The sequence below is a fragment of the Pimephales promelas genome, chromosome 10 (genome assembly GCF_988280905.1).
Source record: "Pimephales promelas chromosome 10, fPimPro1.hap1.1, whole genome shotgun sequence".
Lineage (NCBI taxonomy): Eukaryota > Metazoa > Chordata > Actinopteri > Cypriniformes > Leuciscidae > Pimephales > Pimephales promelas.
The window spans coordinates 18,775,421-18,796,537 of NC_142778.1; the positions used below are offsets into that span (position 1 = coordinate 18,775,421).

Genomic DNA, 21,117 nt, shown 5'->3' on the forward strand with positions numbered 1-21,117 from the left:
CCATCCAAAACCCTATACAGTATCAAAATAAAATAGTCAAAAATGATGGAACATGATCACAAAAGACTCTTTTTGGTCTGATTAGAATATGCGTCATTCTGAAGTACAGCTGAAAAATTTGGGATTGGTAAGATTTTTTAAAGGGTTAGTTCACGCAAAAATTAAGTCATTAATTACTCACCCCCATGCTGTACGAACCTTGTAAGACCTTCGTTCGTCTTCAATCACAAATGAAGATATTTTTGATTCAATGTGAGAGGTGGATCACTGCTACATAGGCTCCTAAAGGATCAAAACTTGACGGCTCAGAAAGTGATTGAAGAAAATGTTTAAATATCCCAAGTGACTACCGTGGCTCAACTATAAGTTTATCAAGTGACGAGAATACTTTTTGTGAGAAAAAATAAACAAAAATAACGACTTTATTCGACTATTCCTTTTATATATACTCGGAATACTCGAATAAAGTCGTTATTTTTGTTTTATTTACGCACAAAAAGTATTCTCATCGCTTGATAAACTTATAGTTGAGCCACTGTAGTCACATGGAATATTTAAACATTTTCTTCAATGACTTTCTGGGCCGTCAAAGTTTCGATCCCTTATGGTGCGTTCACACCAGACGCGAATAGCGAATGATGATTTCAGTGATAAGTCAATGCAAGCAGTAGCGGTTCTAGGCACGGGCGAACCGGGCAGTCGCCCGGGGCGGCATTTCTTTATGTCACATGGGGGGCGGCACGAGCAGTTAAAAAAATCCTCTGTGCCTCGAAGGTTTTCTATTTTTTATCATTTCGATTCAATTATTGGCAATGGCGCCCCTAATTGCTGAGAAGGTGCCGTGCACAGAAGCGATGTCAAGGGGGTCTCTTGATTAGTTCGCGAATCGCGTCTTTTGCGCGCTCGAGGTCGTTATTTCAAATAGACGAGTTATTTCAAATAGACGATTAGGCGCACGGCGCGCGCTCATTATGCGCTCGCGGGAGGCGCGCTCATAAACTTTTCAGTATGGGGAGTGCTCGTGCACCCAAACACTTAGGTGTTTTTTCTCTTCTCCATAAAAAAATCTTTTAGCAGAGCTTCAGCGAGCTGTGGTGGAAATACATTAGCTACTAAAACTTGTTTTTCATTGAGGAGAGCCCAGTGCATAGCAACGACAGCCATGGGCAAATCGGTCCGAATTTTACTATTAATAATAAAAGATAAGCTGTGTATTATAAATGTCAGGAAATGTATCTTTATTGACTCATTCTTTAGAGATGATTGAATGCTGAAATATGAGGTATATATGTTTATAAAATCTCTTTTTGTGTTAACCTTTTTTTAAGTTTAGTAGGTAAGATAAAAGACACTCCTTTAAAACAAATCTTTAATGTTATTAACTTGGTGAATTGATTGTGTATTAGGCTTTTTGTGTATGTGATCATGTTGGTCACTATATTCATGAAATGAAAATAATTTACATAATGATCAACTTTGTGTTTTTACAGTAGCATATGCAAAGTACAATTTTCTATTTTCTAACATTCTAACATTTTAAGAGTGACATTTTAAGCTATTTTAGGTCTATAACATTTTGGATAGTGTTTAATATGAGAGCTGTTCAAAATTATTTAAGAGATAAGAGATAAGTATTGTGTTACTAAATAAGTATCACTCAGACCCTTTTACTTTTAAAAACTCCATTTCGTGACAAATATTGTTTAACAAGCTATAACTAAAAGTGTGCCATGCATATTATTTAAGGCAATAACCAATGCGCTAATGGTTACTTCCTCTCTTTAAAGTTAGATTAATCTAGCAAAACAACTGGATTCTATTAACTGTGTTTTTCAAATGAACGGTATGTGATTTTATTGTTGGGTTGTTGTTGTTTGGGGGGCGATCGAAGCGGGTCTCGCCCTGGGTGTAATTCAGAGTAGAACCGCCACTGTATGCAAAGACGCGTTACACGCGTAAAAATTTCCTGCGGCGCGAATGAGGCGTAGAGCGCGGATACGCCTGAATACGCCTCATTCGCGCGTCAAGTTCGTGCGAATGGCGCGAATTGAGCATCTGGCACGTTAAGCGCGTGACTCCGAAGGGTCCGGTGGACACAAATACGGCGACGATAATCCCCACGCCGCTGTTCTAGCTCTCCAGAGCAAATAAAGTGCGGTGAATCTTTTGATGAATGCTCGATCAACATAAAAAAAGATGGCCGCCAACGGATTTCGATTTTGACGTGCGAGACGTGTAAATTTCGCTTCAAACTTTTGATTTAACTTGCGTCAGTTTCGCTCTTGACGCGCGAATTAACACAAAGTGGTCAAGCGTCAAACTAGACGCGGTAGACGCTATTTGCGTCCGGTGTGAACGTAGCATTGGGCAGCCTATGTAGCAGGGACCCACCTCTCAAATTTCATCAAAAATATCTTCATTTGTGTTCCGAAGACGAACGAAGGTCTTACGGGGTTGGTACAGCATGGGGGTGAGTAATTAATGACTTAATTTTCATTTTTGGGTGAACTAACCCTTTAATGTCTCAAAAAAAGCATCTTATTTTCAATAAGACTACATTTATTTGATCAGAAATACTGAAATATTGTGAAACAATTTACAATAATTTTTCTATTTGTATATATTTTAAACACATGATCCTTCAGAAATCATTCTAATAAGCTGATTTGCTGCTGAAGAAACATTTTGTCTTATTATCAATGTTCTTATTATTATCATCAATGTTAAAAACAGTTGTGATGCTGTTTTTCAGGGTTCTTTGATGAATAGAAAGTTCAAAAGTACAGCATTTATATGAAAAACTAATCTTATTTAACATGTAATAAAAAACGAATCATTTTTGTCACTTTTGATCAATTTAATGCATCTTTGCTGAAAAGTATTCATTTATTTTCTTAATATCTAAATGATATTTCTAAAAGCACAGCTTTATGGACACGCATAGTGATCTAATAAGTGTTTGCTTTTTTTTGTGTATGGAAACGTGTGCGTGAGTGTGTATTGTACCTTCTTTCTGCGGAGTGGCGGCTTCAGCGTCAATGCCCTCTTTCTCTGCGTTGCAGCGGTAGCCCTTCTTCTTGAGCAGGTTGCAGATGAGAATTCCCAGCAGGCCCATCACACAGAAGATGGGCACTAGTGCAAACACAGCATACTCCGCGCTCTTCTCCTCGGGATTTTGATCGCTGGTGGCGTTTGCACCTCCCACTCCAGACCTGTTAGGGGTGCTCCTAACAACGTTACGTCTCCGCCGGCTGTATGGCTCTGTACATAGAACACATAATCATATTAATTACTAATAAGACAGATGATTCTACCTCTGAATTCTGATTGGATGAGTATATATATTTTACTGTAGTAAAGCCATTCCTATTTGTAAACTAAATAATATAAAACATATAATATAATACATATTCAATTTTTTGTAAAAAAAAACAAACAAAAAAAAAACGGTACAAAGTGACATCGCCAACCACAGGACTGGCACAGCATTTTTATTCATTAATTTTTGCAAATCCCTGTTAATGGGAATCATTTTGACAATGTTGTCATCTGTACATGAAAAAAGCAAAGGAAAAACATTTCTGCTTTTAGTACATCATTGTTGTGTAAATGTACTCTAAATCATGTATGTATATGTATATTTATATATATCATGACTTATATATATAATGAATATGAATTCATTCCCCCAATTTAGTAAACCATGGCCACGTTGTAATAATTTGTTCCCTTGTTTTAGTTAATTGAAAATATTAAAAGAACTAATTAGTACAACGTGGCCACGATGTACTAAAACAAGGGAACAAATTAGTAAGTCGTGAGAATGAATTTTAATTCATGGACACATTTAAACTAAAACGAGAGAACAAATTCTTAATTAACTAAATAGGGGAATGCATTAATAAAACGAGGGAATGAATTATACATATATATGTCTACATATAATGTGCGTAAATTTAAGTTGTCTAAAAGTTTAAATTCTGATTCACATTTGAAGTAATTGTAAACTAGCCAGTATTTCTACCATAAACTGTTTATAGCTAGCCTAATGCTCCACATTACTTCGCAGGGGAATTGTTTATTCTGATTTTAATACTATTCAATGCAAAAATGTAACATTTTACTTGATGAAATGATTAAACGTTGACATATGAAAAGCTAAACACTTACTCCTGACGCAGGCGTGGAGGGTGGAGGACTTCCGTTTAGCAGCAGGGTGAAACCTGAAAAATATTTCAGATCATAAATACTTTCCTCTCACTTTCCCTTTAATTCAGTTTAGTGAACATTGTGAGCATATGAAAACACATCTGCTAGGACACCAAAGTGAAGCAATGATGAAAACAATGACTGGAATGAAAAAGGATAAAATAATAATAAAATAATAAATATGTTTTGTTCTTTACCCGGGAAGGCATGCTCCACACACGGCGTCAGAGTGTGAGGTAGGTGCGGTGGTGATCCAGCGGTTGAGTCCCCTGCAGGAGATATGTGGGCGGCACGGCTCAGGGTCACGGTTATCAGAGAAGGTGCCTGCTGGGCAAGTCCGGCACAATCCGGCCTCCCCAGGACCCTCAACTTCCCCACAAGCCTTAAAGAAACAAATAAACATCACTCAGATGATATATAATCACTAATGGTGTGAAAGAACAAACTGTTATGTCTCTCACAGAGTGGTGATGCATTAGAGAAGATTAACAATGAAGTTTTTTTTTTTGAAAATTCATATAGATACATACATACATACATATATATATATATATATATATATATATATATATATATATATATATATATATGTATATATATATATATATATATATATATATATATATATATGTATGTATCTATATGATTTTTTTTTCAGTCGAAAATAAATTAATTTTTTTGATGAAAACATTTCAGGATTTTTCTCCATATAATGCACTTTACTGGACACCAAACGGTTCAAGGTCCAAAAGACATTTTCAGTTCAAACTGTTCAAAGGGCTTTAAATGATTTCAGACGATGAATAAGGGTCTTATCAAATGATCGCTCATTAAAAAAAATAAAAAAGTTTAAGTTTTATAAGCTCAAATGCTCACCTTGCTCTCTTCTGTGATGCGCGTTCATGACTCTCCTGTTCGAACTCGTTCATCAAAATGAACAAATCTTTTTTCGAGTCATTTGGTTCATTCAACGAACGAAATGTGAACGAATTGACTCGGAAAAAGATACGTTCATTTTGATGAATGAGTTGAAACTGGAGAGTCACACAGAAAAGAGCAAGGTGAGCATTTGAGCTTATAAAACTTAAACTTTTTTTTTTTAAATGAGCGATCGTTTTGCTTGATAAGTCCCTTATTCAGACCCTAATCTGGAATCGTTTAAAGCCCTTTGTAAAGTCTTTTGGACCTTGAACCGTTTGGTGCCCAGTAAAGTGCATTATATGGAGATAAATCCTGAAATGTTTTCATCTAAAACCTTAAATTTATTTTCAACTGAAGAAGGAAAGACATGGACATCTTGGATGACATGGGGGTGAGTAAATTATAAGCAAAAGTTTTTTTTTAAAAGTGAACTACTCCTTTAAGGTTAGTTAATTCATTAATATTCCCTAACAATGCGCAATACATTAGACACAGTATTTATTCATCTTGGTTAAAATCATTTAATGAAAATACAACGGTTCCTTGTTAGTTTATCTTAGTTCAGGTTCATTAACTAAGATTAGTAATTCCTTTAGAATTATTTTTCATTGTTAGTTCATGTTAACTGATGTAGTTAACACATTTTAACAAATGAAACCTTATTGCAAAGTGTTACCCATTTCTAATATGAAAATACTGTTTAAATATAATATGTTTTATTTAATTTATGCTGCTTTGAAATTAGAATAACTGTACTGCAGTACTGAGAATCTTAAGAATAATTGTAAGTATTTAAAAAACCAAATAAATAAATACAAATGAAATGTTTCATGGATAATTTGTTTGGAAATGAGCTTGTTATGAAAATAACACAACACAATGCAAATGAGATTTGCATGAGATTTACCCACAAAACATTTTAGGTTCTGTGGTCAGAGGACATACTGGGACAGTTTTTTAAGCGTGTGTGTGTGTTTGTGTGGCCTGGTAAACCCTACATTATGTGGACAAAATTACACTACAAAGATGGCAATATCTGAAATCCTTGTCCTTGTTGAGATATTTTTTGGTCCCCATGAGGAAAACAGCTTATAAATCATGTGTGTGTGTGTTTTGGTGTTGTTATCTCTCACCGTGGTGGGCTCCTGCCCGGCTGGACAGAGTGGACACACACACCCGTCCTCCCACCGACACTGCGCCGCTAATGTCCCCCATAACTCCAGCAGCTACAGAGAGACACAAACGAGAACAATCAGGGTTAAAAACACACAAACAAACCTATGAGAATCAAACCAGAACTAACTGTTGCATGAATAGGCGTATAACAAAGCAGGTAAAATACAGGACTAGTAAAGTGTAGTTTGAGGCGAGAAATCACCATACTTTAACCAGTAAATTAATCACAGGACCTACTGTATATATTTTATAATACACATGTAAATATGCAAATACGCTGATAAAATAGACACAAATTTGCATACATTTCCAGAACATAAATTTGAATATTAGCCAGATCCATTTTTTTTTTCTACAGAGAGGGTTTTTATTAGTCAACAACCAGAAAAAAAATATATATATATAAATGAAATGTTATATAAATCAGTTCAATGGTATATGAACAACCCCATCTGTAAAAAAAAAATCAGAATATAAATAGGAATAAATGGGTAAAGTGTGGTGTATGTAAAGTTGCTGAAGTGAAGATTTCTGGTTAGCGAGAAAACAAACTCGTGCCTTTTAAAGATATGAAGAGTTCAGATGCAAAAGCCTCTGAGTGCCATTTGAAATTTTCTTCTAGAATGATCATTTTTATCAATCTTGTATATTTAAGTTCAGTGATTTCACTTAAATATACAAGTTTGATAAAAATCATCAATAAAGAAGAAAATTTCAAATGGCATTTAGAGGCTTTTGCATCTGAACTCTTCATATGTATTTGTAAGTTAAATCCACAGATGCAAATAGGTATAGTGTAATAAAACAAACACTTAAATGTGTTAGTAGGATGCTTTCTTTCCACTAGTTTGAAAGAACCATGTTATGGAAGCAAAATAGTCCAAAATCTCATGAAAAACACTGGGTTTGCCAATAGTGAACTGTCTTATTGTAGTATAGTATAGTGTAGCCATTTATAGTATACTGTGATGCAGAATGGGATGTTCTTTATTGGCTACATTGCAGGTTCTCTGTGCAGTGAAGGAACATTCAGAGAAGTGAGAGAAGAGACAAAAGTGTTCTGAGAGAAACCTCAATGTAATAGCCCTCATTCATCACTGTCAACTTAAGCACACTGCAGTAATCACACACACACACACACCGTCGCATTAATGAGCAAACTTACAATCAGACAGACAGGGGCAGAGCAGTAAAGGTGGTTCTTCATCTTCTTCAAAATATTCTTCTATATTCATGTAATCTGAAAAACAAAATAGATGACAGGAACTCAATGACACACGCAGCAAATATAACATCATCAGCGTCAGCAAAAACCACCAAAACCTCACGATGCGGGGACAGGTAAACAGCACTTAGGCTCTCTTGTGGTGGACACATAATGGGTTTGTATGCGTACAGAAGTCATCTATAAGCTAAAGCGGGATATAAATAGTCACCTAAACTAAAGCAGGCCTGTGGTTTGGGGCAGCCCCGCTTTTCTTGGCCTATTTTTGGATCAAATATGCTCAGTCAGGCCAGAAACTACTAACTGGATCTACTGGAGCAAAAGAAGAAAAAAAATGATTCTCTGATGAGCGGGTCATGTAGACACACTGAACTATACCATTACTGTTTTTATATCACTCAACTCTCCTACAAACATCAAAATCTAGACCAGACCATAAAATGCCTGCGGTGGTTCTCAGAGCCTCCTCTTCTTAAATTACATTAACTGGAAATCAAATGGAGACTTTAGCTGAAGTCCCTTGTCTCTCTGTTTCAAAGAAAAAGAACAATAATCTCTCAGTCTCATGTCTTCTCTGGAATTTAAAAAAAGGTCAACAAGGTCTCAAAATGTGCTCGAGACCAAGCTGTTCTCCACATTTGTTTCATTTGTACTGTAAGAAAAATATCTGTTAAAAAACAGAAATGGCACTGTGCAGGACATTATTAAGTTATTAAGTTCATGGAAAATTAATTTACCTCTAAAACACAACACAATGCATAATTCAAAATATGTGTAAAAGATCTGTGAAAAATCAATAATACGGAAAATTCCTTCATATTAAAACAGTACACTGTACCCTGCTTTTTACAAACAGTGCAAACACATTAAAAACAAAACACATTTACATGAAAAGCTAAATTGTACAAGATAAGACATTCTTTTCTACTAATTTGTTGTAAAGAAAAGCAACAACAATAAAATAAGAATAAAAAATATTAAATAAAAATATACTAAATCTCCATTTAAACTTTATGAAAAATGTATCTACCATTTTAAATCATCTTCATCATCCAGTCCCAAAGCAGATGCAAAAAATATAAATGAATAAAAGCACAATTTCCAACACAACCTGGGCTGCTCTGATCTCGTTGCCATGACAACAAACACTGAGTGACAGACACACTTACCCCAGTGTGTCTCTGTGCTCTGTTGCCCTGGTAACAGCTGAGGATGCTCTGCCTGCTATGATGATGCCTGCTCACTGTCCCACTGTACCTGTCTGCATAACGCTGTCATTCCTTATACTGCCACTCAAAACCACGGCCCCTCCCACCACCTGGAAGAGGCCCCGCCTCCGTTACACAATCCTCCAATCACATGAGTTTACTGATGATTTGCACATTGTGGAGAGGTTTTTTTCTAAGTAAATGTTTTCTAAACCCAAGTGAAGAATATAAAACATGAATGAATAAAAACAGAACAACTGAGCTCAGACAGCATGTGTCCGTCTGCAAGCTTTGACTTTTTGGTCCATTCTGGTCTGTGCTGCCACATGAATGCTGCAAATGTTCGATATTAGACCAACTCGTTACTTACCAACGGTCAAAATGATTATCCAAAGAAGGTCACGGCATTCCTATCAACCAATCAGGTTTTAAGCATAGGGAAAAGGATACAACTGAACTGAATTGAATCCACACTGAACTAACTTGAGCTAAATAATACTATTGTCTTTTTAGAGCTATATTACAGCAGAATTAGAATTTGATTAAAGACAGGGTAGGTGATTTGTTCCAGAAACGTTTTTTGTTATGCTGGTTGTTAGTCTCTAGACATTCTGATAGCCATCACTAATTTAGGTGGTCTAAATGTATGTCTGTGATTGTCCAATCATACCTGCCTATCAGCGTATGTATTTCCACAGAATCCACACCTCCGCGCACCTGCTCATGAAGACGTCACACGTCATCAGCGCGTTTCATGCAACGCAGAGTTAGACAGACGGCAACCGAAACAACAGTCACCTTTTACAGTTCCTCCTGAACCAAGACATAAGGCGTATGCTGCATTCACGCCATTATTACTGTAATTTGGAAGAGATGGAAACCTGTGAGGTTATACAATGAGCAGTTCGTGACTCGAATTTATGCGCAACACTATCCACGCCAAAATGAGTCTGCAGCAGTCAGGTGGTACAGGTCAGAGCTCTTTAAGTTGTTTGTTTATTATTATTGTAGTTTTTTGTGCTTTGAGACATGAGGTAGTTTAACGCCATCTCTCGTGCCCATCTCATTGCTCCCTGCTGTGCGCGTTGATGTGTTTTGAAGGAGGCGTGGCTTTGGAGACTCTCTGAAGGGAGGGTGGGATCCTATGCTTTCAAAGATAGCTTGCAAGCCTCTATACGAAAATTGCTTCCCCTATCTTTAAGTTTGCATCATTGATTCTATTATTTTCCTGTTTTTGAAGGAATTATCTTCCTGTGAACCTGCTTCGGCTGCGTCCGAAATCGCATACTCTCTTGAGATACTAATTTTGAATAAGAAATTTCTCCACAACAGCTAAAAAAAATACGTTCTATATAGTATGCGTGTGTATGTAGTATGAATGTAACCTGGACATCGTACACACGTACAAAGTGTCCATCGCACACTTCAGAATCTCAAAATAGTAGGACATCTGGGTACTTTTTACTTTTATAAGTACTGTAAATTTGGACATACATTTTTTTTGTCACCTCCTGTTTTTCACCTACTATATAGTAGAGAAGTATTTCTATAATACTTCTTCGAAGTATTTCTAGTATTTCTATAGTTTTGGAAGCAGCCAATCATTGTTTTATGAAGTAGAGCCCGACCGATAAAGGATTTTAAAGGCCGATATCGATACAAATATTTGTTGGTTTTAAAATCCAAACTATACAACTCCAACACTCATGACATGGTTGAAGCGTGATTCGCCCGCTTTTATTTTATTTTTGAAATATTAATTTATCGGCCATTATAGCTGCCGATACCGATATTTTAGAAAATGCCTAATATCGGCCGATAATATCGGCCTGCCGATATATCGATCTGGCTCTAGTATAAAGCACTATATAAATAAAATTAACTTGACTGAAATTAGGGTGTGTGTAAATCATTATTTTCAGCCAGTAAATTCCCTCAATTTCTTTCCTATTAAGTAAGGAAAATATTAAATCAGTGTTGGATCAAAGTAGCTTTTTCAGGGAAGGAAAAGTTAATTAGCATCCGGAATCACCTTATATTGGTTTGGAGAACAACCTTTCACATTCTTGCAAAATAAAAGTAGTCTCACCCACACCCGGTTGGGAAAGCTTAAATCAAGACTAGTTAAACTTACACTTCTAAAATATTCCCAATGTTTCAAAGTGCAAACAAATGAATGAATGAATGCAACAAACAAATGAGTTTACAATTTTGGAAACAAGCATTCAGTCGCCCTTCTTGATGACAGGGCTTTTTGGGAGAAATCTTCAAAGAATGAACGTACCCCCACCAGTTCCTCCGCCTCGGCCGCCCACCCACAAACCACCCCACAGAAATGGCTTTCCTTCACATTTCAATTCAAGATCAGCTGCCAGTCAGACGTGCTTCGTGCCTGCTTAAATTTAGCTCTTTCATTAAAAAGCAATAAAGTCCCAGCGAACAGTAATTACAGTTCTTGGAGCATCTCCATACTGTCCGGTTCCCCGTTCCGTGGCTTTGGAAGCGCATGAAAAACGGCATAACGTAAATAAAACAACAACAAACATAAAACAATCAGCTAGAATTATCCATTTTAGGATCTATCATCTTACAAATTGGAAGCGATGAAGAAGTTGCCCTGGATTGACTTTTGGAAGCGTGGCGTTTTGCAGCTCAAGTCCTGCTAGCATGTCGCTTCAGGATCTAGACCGGAATCAAGCCATGAGACAAAGCGAGTCCAAGAATAAGATTATCGGGCTTTATTCTAATCTACAGCCAAACCTTCAGACAAAAAACCAAAGTCTAGCCATCGCTTGATTGACACATTCTTGTTAACCCAGATAGCAAACTGACATTGAATCAACGTGGAAACAACGTCTCTCATGACATTGAAACAACGTTGATTTTGCTCATCGAATTAACGTTGAACCAACGTCAGACGCGGCATTCTTCAAAGCTAAATGAAAATCGAAAATTGGTTTGCTTTCATAACGTTGAAACAACGCGTTGATTTCAAGTTGATTTTCCGTTAGTTTTGAAAGAATGACGCGTCTGACGTTGGTTCAACGTTAATTCGATGAGCAAAACAATGTCAGATCAACGTTGTTTCGATGTCATATTTCCACGTTGATTCAATGTCAGTTTGCTATCTGGGAAGCTTTCAGAAGTATCGATTAGCTACAACAGAATATATAGAGAGAGACATCATTTTTTCTGACTAATAACCTCAATCACAAAAGGAACATACCACATTTATCTAATATCAACCAACCAAGATATGAATCAGTAATGATGCTGCTAATCACGCTACAGTACTGTAGGTCTCAAGAGAAAAGTGGGGCAGTTTTATTTGGCTCAGCCAAGCTTTTAGATATCTTTAAACATACAATAACACTTAGATGTTACTAGCCTATGTTCTTATGCTAAGATGATCTGAGTGGTTTTTAGAGAGTTGCTAAGTTATTTTAGCCTACTTGCCCAATTTAAACGAGCTCACCTCAAATAGGGACGAGGAACCCTCTTTCAATGTTTTTTATTATTGTTTTAACATCTTCCATTTAACATCAAGTTATAATTATCCTTAAAAAACGCAAGGTTTTTTAAGGCGCATTTTTTAAAATTCTGAACTGATTTTAACCTGAGAGTCACATAACGCTGTGTCATGCGCGAGACGCTGCAAAAGTTGCGAGAGTAACGGTTATACACATCAGTTTATCACGTTTACATAGAAAAACATTGGAAAAGTAGCGCATTGGAATGAAAAAACGCGTTCTCATTGAACGGCCCCTAGGAAATCACTACTCTTTTCAACAAACAGCGCAATTTGCACAATCATAGTCTGTAGGATACATTTCAATATTTAAAGGGATAGTTTAAAATAACAATTCTGTCATCATTTACTCACCCTCATGATGGTTTAACCCTGTGTTATTTCCTTCCTTTTGCAGAACACAAAAGATGACATTTGAAAAATCTAGGGCAATACCGACTCAATAAATGGCCAAAAAAATGTTGAGAAAAAAGATCTTCTTTTGTGTTTAACAAGTCAAACAGGTTTAAAATGACAAGATGATGAGTAAATTATGACATAATTTTAAAAATATTCCCTATATACCTTTTAAAAGTTTGGGATCTGTAAACTTTTTTAATGTTTTTGAAAGAAGCCCCTTATGGAAAAAAACGCTAATATTGTGATTTAAAGTCGTAATATAAGCAACTGTTTTATATTTGAACATTTTTTATACATTCCTGTAACGGGGAAGCTGAATTTTCAGCATTCATCCTTCAGAAATCTTTCTAATATGCTGATTTACAGCTAAAGAAACATTTCATCATTGGTAAAACTGTTGTGACGCTGCTTATTTTTGTGAAAACCGTGATACACGGTTCTATGAGTGGCAAGTTGAAATTTACAATGTAACACAAAATATTTCACTTTCGAGTAGTGTTAATTACTTCTTATTAGTAGTGTATTAGCAACAGTAATACTGACACACGCTTTAGGAAACATCATCACTAATAAAAATATAGCCTAAACATTTATATGAAAGAATTCAAAGCCACGTGTGAGCTTGTCTTGTAACTCTCTGTCAGCAAGTTTCGGTGCCGCTGACATGTGCCATACAACCACATGCAACTTCCTATTCGCACTCTGAGAGTTCAACGCGCTTGTCTTTCTTCAAATACCCACCAGCCTGATGATGCTGCTGACAAATATAGCCTAAGATTTTAATAGCCAGAAACTTTCCATTTTCAATCCCTCCCTTTCTCCATTCCTTCAAATGAACTGACCACCGTTTGCTTTCAGCTGCTAACAGTATGTTATATTGTATGTCCTGCATGTTTCAAGATACGTGCCAACCACGTGCTGCGGCCAGTACCACAACAATCCCTCTGCCACCAGGGGTGAGGAACGTTAAGCAACAAGAGGGACACCATCAAGCCGAATAAAAACCACTTCAGACAATGGGGTGAAAAGGGAGTTTCTGCTCATAAAACTGTTTTGGGCTTCATTTTATGTTGCTCATGAACATCTAGAGCTATGATATACTAAGCAGGGAAAAGCAAGGGATTACGATCCATGTGCATTATTCTACTGTGGTTTTCATGCTGGAATCGTGAATGGAATTGATTCACACTCCTAACACTGAAGCTATAAGGGAGCCATTCATTGGTTGAATCCGCTGGGAAACTGTAAACACTGTGACGCTATCAAAACATCACTTTTGTTTGAGGATCTGGATCAGCCAACATCGAAAAAATTTGGATTTTCTATTTGTTCGTCAGACGCGGAAGACGAAAAAATTAGGGATGCACTGATAGGACAATTTTGGCCGATACCGATAACCGATAATGCTCATATTTAAAGCCGATAACCGATATATTGGCTGATAAATCTAAATACTCATTTTTAGAAAATTTTTGAGAGCCTGATTATAAAAAAAAGCCAAGATATAAACACAATTCTAATGTTGTGTAGCCGATATGACAGACTTGCACTGCACACTTTGCACTTTAACTGGATTTTCCTTTTTTGTGATTTCAATCCTATTTTAAACGATTTAAAAGCATCATATTGAACAGTGCGCATCTAAAGGATATAATACATTATTTATCAGCTTTTAGATATTGACTAAATGTTCTTGTTGGGCCGATAACGATAACATTAAAAAATGATGATAATGATGACAATATACCGATAATGTGGCCGATATATCATGCATCCCTAGAAAAAATATTTTCTGGAAACCTGTAGGAAAACAGTCATTATTTTTGTAATTTCATTATGCTGGTGTCACATTTATATATATATATATACGGATATATATACGGATATATATATATATATATATATATATATACGGTATATATAGTGCTATTGCCAAAATGTATTCTTTTGTTTATGAATGAAAATGTTTTTGAAGGCATCATGGGGCGGAACTGTTTGTCAAAAACCAGTAAGAATGATTTAACATTTACTAATAGCTTTCAAACAGTGTTAAAGAGATTGCAGTGGTAAATGAAGTGTTTTGTTGCTTGTTTGGAACAGGTCTCCTCTCCTGTTCTTGTTGTGGACCGTTTGCTGTTAAAAGACGAGGTCACTGATGCACAAACATAATTATGGGCCATGTGCATTATTCTACTGTGGTTTCTACTGAGAAAAACAGAGGAAAACCAATTATTCTCTGAGATGAAACATCTGCCTGTTCAAAATAAGGCCCTTGATGTCATACCTAAATAACAGTTGCCAACAATCATTCTGCACAAATACCTACAAAATGGCTATTATCTACTCCCATGCACACAAGATTTGACTATTCATAACCGCTATAGATAGCATCACGATAGCTGTTTTCACCATTAAATACATAATTATGTCATAGGTATTAGATTGTGTCTATGTTTAGCTTTGTTTGTTGTTTACTCAGTGTTGGGAGAGCTACAATTTTGATTTTTAACAGTGAAGCTACCCATATAAACATTACACTGAAGCAACTTATATGATGGCAAAGTTTTGCAATGAATGTAAAATGCAGCACAGGGACTCAAACAAATTTTAAAGAGTACTGGAAAAGTACAATGCACTTCTACTATCGTTAACTGTAGTAAACACAAGCTGGTGGCACCAGTGTTGAATACTGATAATGTAAATTGACACAGTGAGAAGAAAGAACGTCATGTCGGATTCCACTCATTTGATTGACAGGCTTACATCACTATACCTGTAAGGGACTTTGGAACAGACTCCATGTCTTATTTGCATATTATCACAACTTTCAGGCAGTGTTTTACTGTCTATAGACCATTTTGCAAGATGTAAACAACACTGGTCCAGAAACACTTCCTGTTTCAGTTTATAACTGTTTTCTTTATTTCACAGAGAGAAAACATCTTAAAGATGTTTGTTTAACCTTTTGATTCAGTTTTATATGTTCTGCTGGTTGTATTTTATCCCAGCTTTTATGTAGTGTTAAAAAACTGAAACAGGAAGTGCTTCTGGACCAGTGTTGTTTACATCCTGCAAAATGGTCTATAATAGAACAGAGAAGGAAATCGTTTAATATTCCTATTTCAAGGAAACTTAACCGTAAGGAAGTAAACTGTAAGATGCTTGACTTAACACCACTAATATAGCACAAACTAACGCAGCTAAGATCGTTCTGGCAAACAAATATTGATGAAATCCATATTAAGTGATTCCATATTGCTAACAGCCGAGATTCTTAGCTTGATCTGGAAAACAAAGAGAGATAACTTTATAACTGTACAAAGCAAATAGCCAAACCCTTGTGAAAATGAAGTAATCTAACTTCTTTTTCACAAGGGTTTGGCTGTTTGCATTGTATTGAATGAGCAAACTTGTTAATTAAATAAAAATGTCCACTTAAGTGTACTTAAAGTACTTCTTAACAGTAAAACGTGCACTTTGTAACAATAAACTATAATCGAAACAAAAAGTAAGTACCTTTAAAATAATGTTTTAATAATCTTTTGTTGTGCTTAAAAGTGCACTTATTTCGATGTAAAGCACATATGATTTTAATTTTAACTTTAAATTAATTTTAAATGAAAAATGTTTAAAATCATTACAATCGAAGAGTTCAGATGCAAAAGCCTCTAAATGCCATTTGAAATTTTCTTCTTTAATGATGATTTTTATCTTAACTTGTATATTTAAGTTCAGTAATTTCACTTAAATAACAATTAATGGGTAATTATCATTGCCATTTAAGTGAAATCACTGAACTTAAATATACAAGCTTGATAAAAATGATCATTCTAGAAGAAAATTTCAAATGGCACTTAGAGGCTTTTGCATCTGAACTCTTCAATTGTCACTGTTCTAAATATATTTAAATACATAATACAAGTTTCAAGAGAAATTACACTGAATTGAATGAAAGTACACTTAACCATATTTCAAAGTTTTGTCACTTAAGTAAGTCTCAACTCAACTAATTGCATTTCATTTTTCTTTTAATAGCAAATACCATGCAATTAAGTATCCAAAAACATTATATTCAATAAAAGTTTTCAAGTACTACTATTTTCCTAATCTTTTTAAAAGATTTTATCTACTCTTTTTAAAAGTGTGCTTAAGTTTACTTATCTTTCACAAGGGAAAGCTGGAAAACAAGAAGAAAAAGGAGCAACCTGAAGGGAGGGAGACAAGCTCATTTCACCCATTTTGAAAGTGTGGAACAATTCCTGTTCCTAAAGGGGGAATTCCACCTCATCAGTCCAAACAGGAATGTTAAATGCAACCGGCAGAGTGCATTTAACATTTTATATATTATATTCGTTAACAAAAGAAGCACATGTTCCAGTGATGCCAAAAGTCTCGAATAAGGAAGGTCACAACCTTTGCCTTGAGATGGGTCGGTCACCCAACTCTGCTGGCTGCGTCTTGTTCTTTGAATCTGTAATTAGCCTCTGCTGCAGAGGAATGTCACATTACCCACGCTGCCCAGTGCTAATTAATGGATGCCGGCCTTTCGGAGGGTGCAGGCCAGGGTTATGTGGCCCAGCATCGGATGGAGGGGGTACTTCCATTCACATCTCCGCCTGTGCCCTATAATGACACCCTAAAAAGGTCCAAATGTGGCCCCGGCACCAAGTGCTGTATCATCACATCCTGAATAGCAACACTTTCCCTTTGTGTTGGTCTTTGTGACCACGGCTAGTGTAAAAGCCAACATTCCTGTAGCTCAACATGGTGCGAGTGATGCCAAGATCCTTGGTTTAATTCCCAGTGAACACACATGCTGAAATATACACCTTAAACATCACTCACATCGGTCGGTGTGCTAGTTATGACTGATTCATGAATGTTTTTAAATGAATGGGTTGAACTGGTTCACTAAACCAGTCTAAATGATTCATTCATGAATCTGACTGAATCGGTTAGAGTTCTTCAGTCAACAACCCCCTGGCCTGACTCATTGAATCTAGAATGATTTGTTCACAAATCAGACTGAATCACTAAGAGTCTGAAACTCAAATCAGCATCTATTTGACTAATTGAACCAAAAATGATTCATTCACATTTGACAATCACAAGTCAGACTGGGTGCTTCAACTCAAAGTGATTCGTCCTCGTTTCCTTGATCTTCCACATTCCAGCCCGTGAGCTGGAAAACCGAACGTACTACTCAGCCATCTTGAAGGTTATCTCAATTTTCTAACTGTACAGCGAGGAGGAAGCTTCCTGAGGAGTCATGAGCAAGAATAGGGGGCGGAGCTATGAGGAAATAAGGATACACAAATAAGAAATGAGAAGCACCCACTGAATCACTCAAGAAGTTCTTAAGCCAACAACTCACTGACTCATTGAGTCAAGAATGATTCATTCACAAATCCGACTGAATAATTACAGAGCAGTGCTGCGTTTAAATCCACTTTTAGACATACACTCGCAAATATCCCTTAACATCGCCTGGGGGAATCTCCACACCCATTTTGAAGTGCGTTCAACTTCGTCTATTGGGCGAGTGAAGTTTATTTGGACAGACCCGCCCTCGACCCCTCGATTTTGACTGAGGGACCAATTTATTCAATATCATTCAGGCAGATCCATAGACCACAAATTCAACACGATTGTGACACCACAGCAGATTGCGCATGTCAGAGGTCACTCTTCCACCAGAACTAGACTTGGGTACGGCCGTTACCAGAAGCCAGTGACTATAGTTTATGAATTTATAAATATGGATATTTTTCTTACAAAATGGCTTCACTTCACTTTAGAAAGCCTGTATGGGCTATATGCACGCATAAGTTCCGCATTTGACGCAAGGATGCTCGTCCATTTCCGGTTGTGGAGATTAAAGCGGAGGAAAACCGAGGAAAACGGGATTATGGCAGAGTCTTCAAAAATTACTGTCCTCCAGTCTTTGAAATGAAACGTACGTTTAGATGTAATATTATATATTAGGGATGGGGCCGATCCGATCCAGTATCGGTATCGGGACCGATACCAGCGTAATTCACGTATCGGATTTTTCCGATCCAACCTGCGGAGAAATCCGATATTTATGATCCATGTCTGTGCTTTAACGTTGGCTGCTGAAATGACTCCAAAAGGGATTCCCCGGGGCTGCTAGTCTGCTAGCTGGCTGCAAACTGTGGAATGGATATCCTGAACTGAGGTGCAGCTCAATCATAGACTGTAAAAAATAGGGCTCAATGAGACACACAGACGCCCGCTCAAGAAATCCATTCCGCAGTTTGCAGCCAGCTAGCAGGATAGCATTGAGCTACCAATATGTTCGCTGTGTGGAAATCCTATGGTGGAAATACTTCACACTGGAAACACCGTAGCAGAGCAAGACAGCAAAATGCAATGTTTGCAAAGCCGTATAAATTAAACTATTTGTCTGTGATGCATGTTTGCAATTCGCAGTCCAGAAGAGAAAGAGAGAGAGAGATCTCTCACGCAGTCCCACAGCACGCACAACACTACAGCCCTGCTTAATGAGTGACGACAGAGAAAACATAGCCTGGTTACACTTTAGATCTGTGATATTAGTCTGATTTCCAAAGATTAAAGAATATATTGAGGTAAAAAAACCATTAAACAATAGCCGCATTCTGTGTAGCCAACTTCCTTCCCATCGCGGCGGTGCACTGTCATTTCTCCGTAAAACTCAAACTTTAAGACAGAATCAGCACGATCGGTAATTGTTGTAAAATGCCGTCTCTGCTGTTGCTAAATTGCGGGACGCTTTTAATAATAAAAAGAGCTATTAAAAGCACAAAATTTGCGCAAGAGGGCGGCGCGCGCTCAGAAACAGACAAGCAAATTATACTTTGGGCTTCATATGCGCGTCTAAACGATCAAATGTAGCCTGCACAAAAATGTCAAAACGACCGGCTTGGAGATTATCACGTAACTACGTTCATTTTAGACATAAACGGTTTATGGAAATAGTTGGGAGAAAATATGGTGCATCAGTAGATATGAAATCCGCACTAGTTCTTAAAGGGGCAGCAGTATAAATGTGACGATTGCGACATTACTGAGAATAAAACAACCAAAGGCAAAGAGAAAATCACTCACAGCTCTTGAATGAATAACTTCAGCTTTAATAAGCATAAATCTATCTATGATAAACTTTGCAGTGCTATTTTACTTTTGATTACTTTATTATAATTCTTTTTAGACGATATACCTGAATAATGTTAGTAGACCTTCCTGAAATTAAAGCACTGTGTAGGCCTGTATAATGTGTATATCTTTGTTTAATTGTCTATCTATTGTTTAATATATATATATATATATATATATATTGACATAGGCTACATACGTACGTATCATCCTTGCTTGTAGAGAGGTGTTTATTTCAGCATCATATAAAGTCAACAATAATGATAAATAATGTTAAAGCAAACACAGGTCTGGTATCGGAAAAGTATCGGTATCGGCCGATATCCAAAGTCAGGTATCGGGATCGGATCGGAAATGAAAAAATGTGGATCGGTGCATCCCTATTATATATAGTTATATTTATTTAATATAATTTTAAAAAGAAGCATAAACACAACGAGGGGTGTCTGTTTTATCTGTTTTTGTGACTAACGTTTCTTTAGTATAACCATGGAGTATAATATTCAATATAAATTCTCGGTATTGCATTGGACTCAACGATCGGCGGAAGTTATCGAGCATCCCTAATGCTTCACCGGAAATATCGCCGTGCATAGAGCCCATTAACCGCCTGGAGCTGTATGGATTACTTTTATGATGGATGGATGCACTTTTTTGGGCTTTTGAACCTTTAAATTACCCCACCCTACACACATCTACTGTATAATATTTTACGTATCTTGACATTTAATTGCATAATACTTATAGCTACCTTAAGCTGACTGTTTTTTTTGTTGTTTTTTTTTACACAGTTACACCCCCGGTTTCAAAGACAATGCTTAAGCTTAGTCCGAGACTAAAACTCACGTTTGAGCTGTTTTAACTGAAAGCAACTTGCACTGGAATCTTAAAATATAAAAAAAAATTCACGTCACCAGTAATGTTTTTTTCCCTAAGTCAAGTTTATAAAAGACACTTAAATGCCCTAACTGAACTAAGGCCTAACCCTGGCTTAATCTAAGCCATGTCTGTGAAACCAGGGCATAGTTTCTTGTATTGTAATTTTACCAAACACCCCAATCATATACAGGCCTATATAATGGTGTGTAAAACAAATTCATAAGTAAAAAACTGTAAATAATGAATCAGTTCCATGGCAGAATTCACATTTTCAAGGGTTTAGGGAGTTCCATTTAAACCCATTTCAAGAATTCCGCAAGTAGTGGGCACTCGTGGAACGTAAGCAATGACGCACAATCAAGTGAACGAGACGGAGGGAAGATAGCGATGGAAAGGTCATGAAAAAGCTGACT

The 21,117-nt window shown here is 36.6% G+C and overlaps 1 protein-coding gene across 2 annotated transcripts in view; it reads right to left on the reverse strand.

Annotated features, from left to right (window-relative positions):
- relt (RELT TNF receptor) overlaps positions 1–21,117 on the reverse strand; it is a 39,752-nt gene that overhangs the window by 14,329 nt on the left and 4,306 nt on the right. Inside the window, exons 1-6 of one of the 2 annotated variants that reach the window (XM_039663684.2) lie at positions 8,701–8,721; positions 7,472–7,546; positions 6,264–6,356; positions 4,407–4,591; positions 4,171–4,223; positions 3,007–3,261 (exon numbers count right to left, since the gene is read on the reverse strand). In XM_039663684.2, coding sequence (XP_039519618.2) covers positions 3,007–3,261; positions 4,171–4,223; positions 4,407–4,591; positions 6,264–6,356; positions 7,472–7,513 — 628 coding nt within the window. In that variant the 5' untranslated portion in view covers positions 7,514–7,546; positions 8,701–8,721. Of the gene's footprint in view, positions 1–3,006; positions 3,262–4,170; positions 4,224–4,406; positions 4,592–6,263; positions 6,357–7,471; positions 7,547–8,700; positions 8,722–21,117 lie in introns of those variants that run through there. The other variant, XM_039663683.2, reaches the window with a different exon arrangement.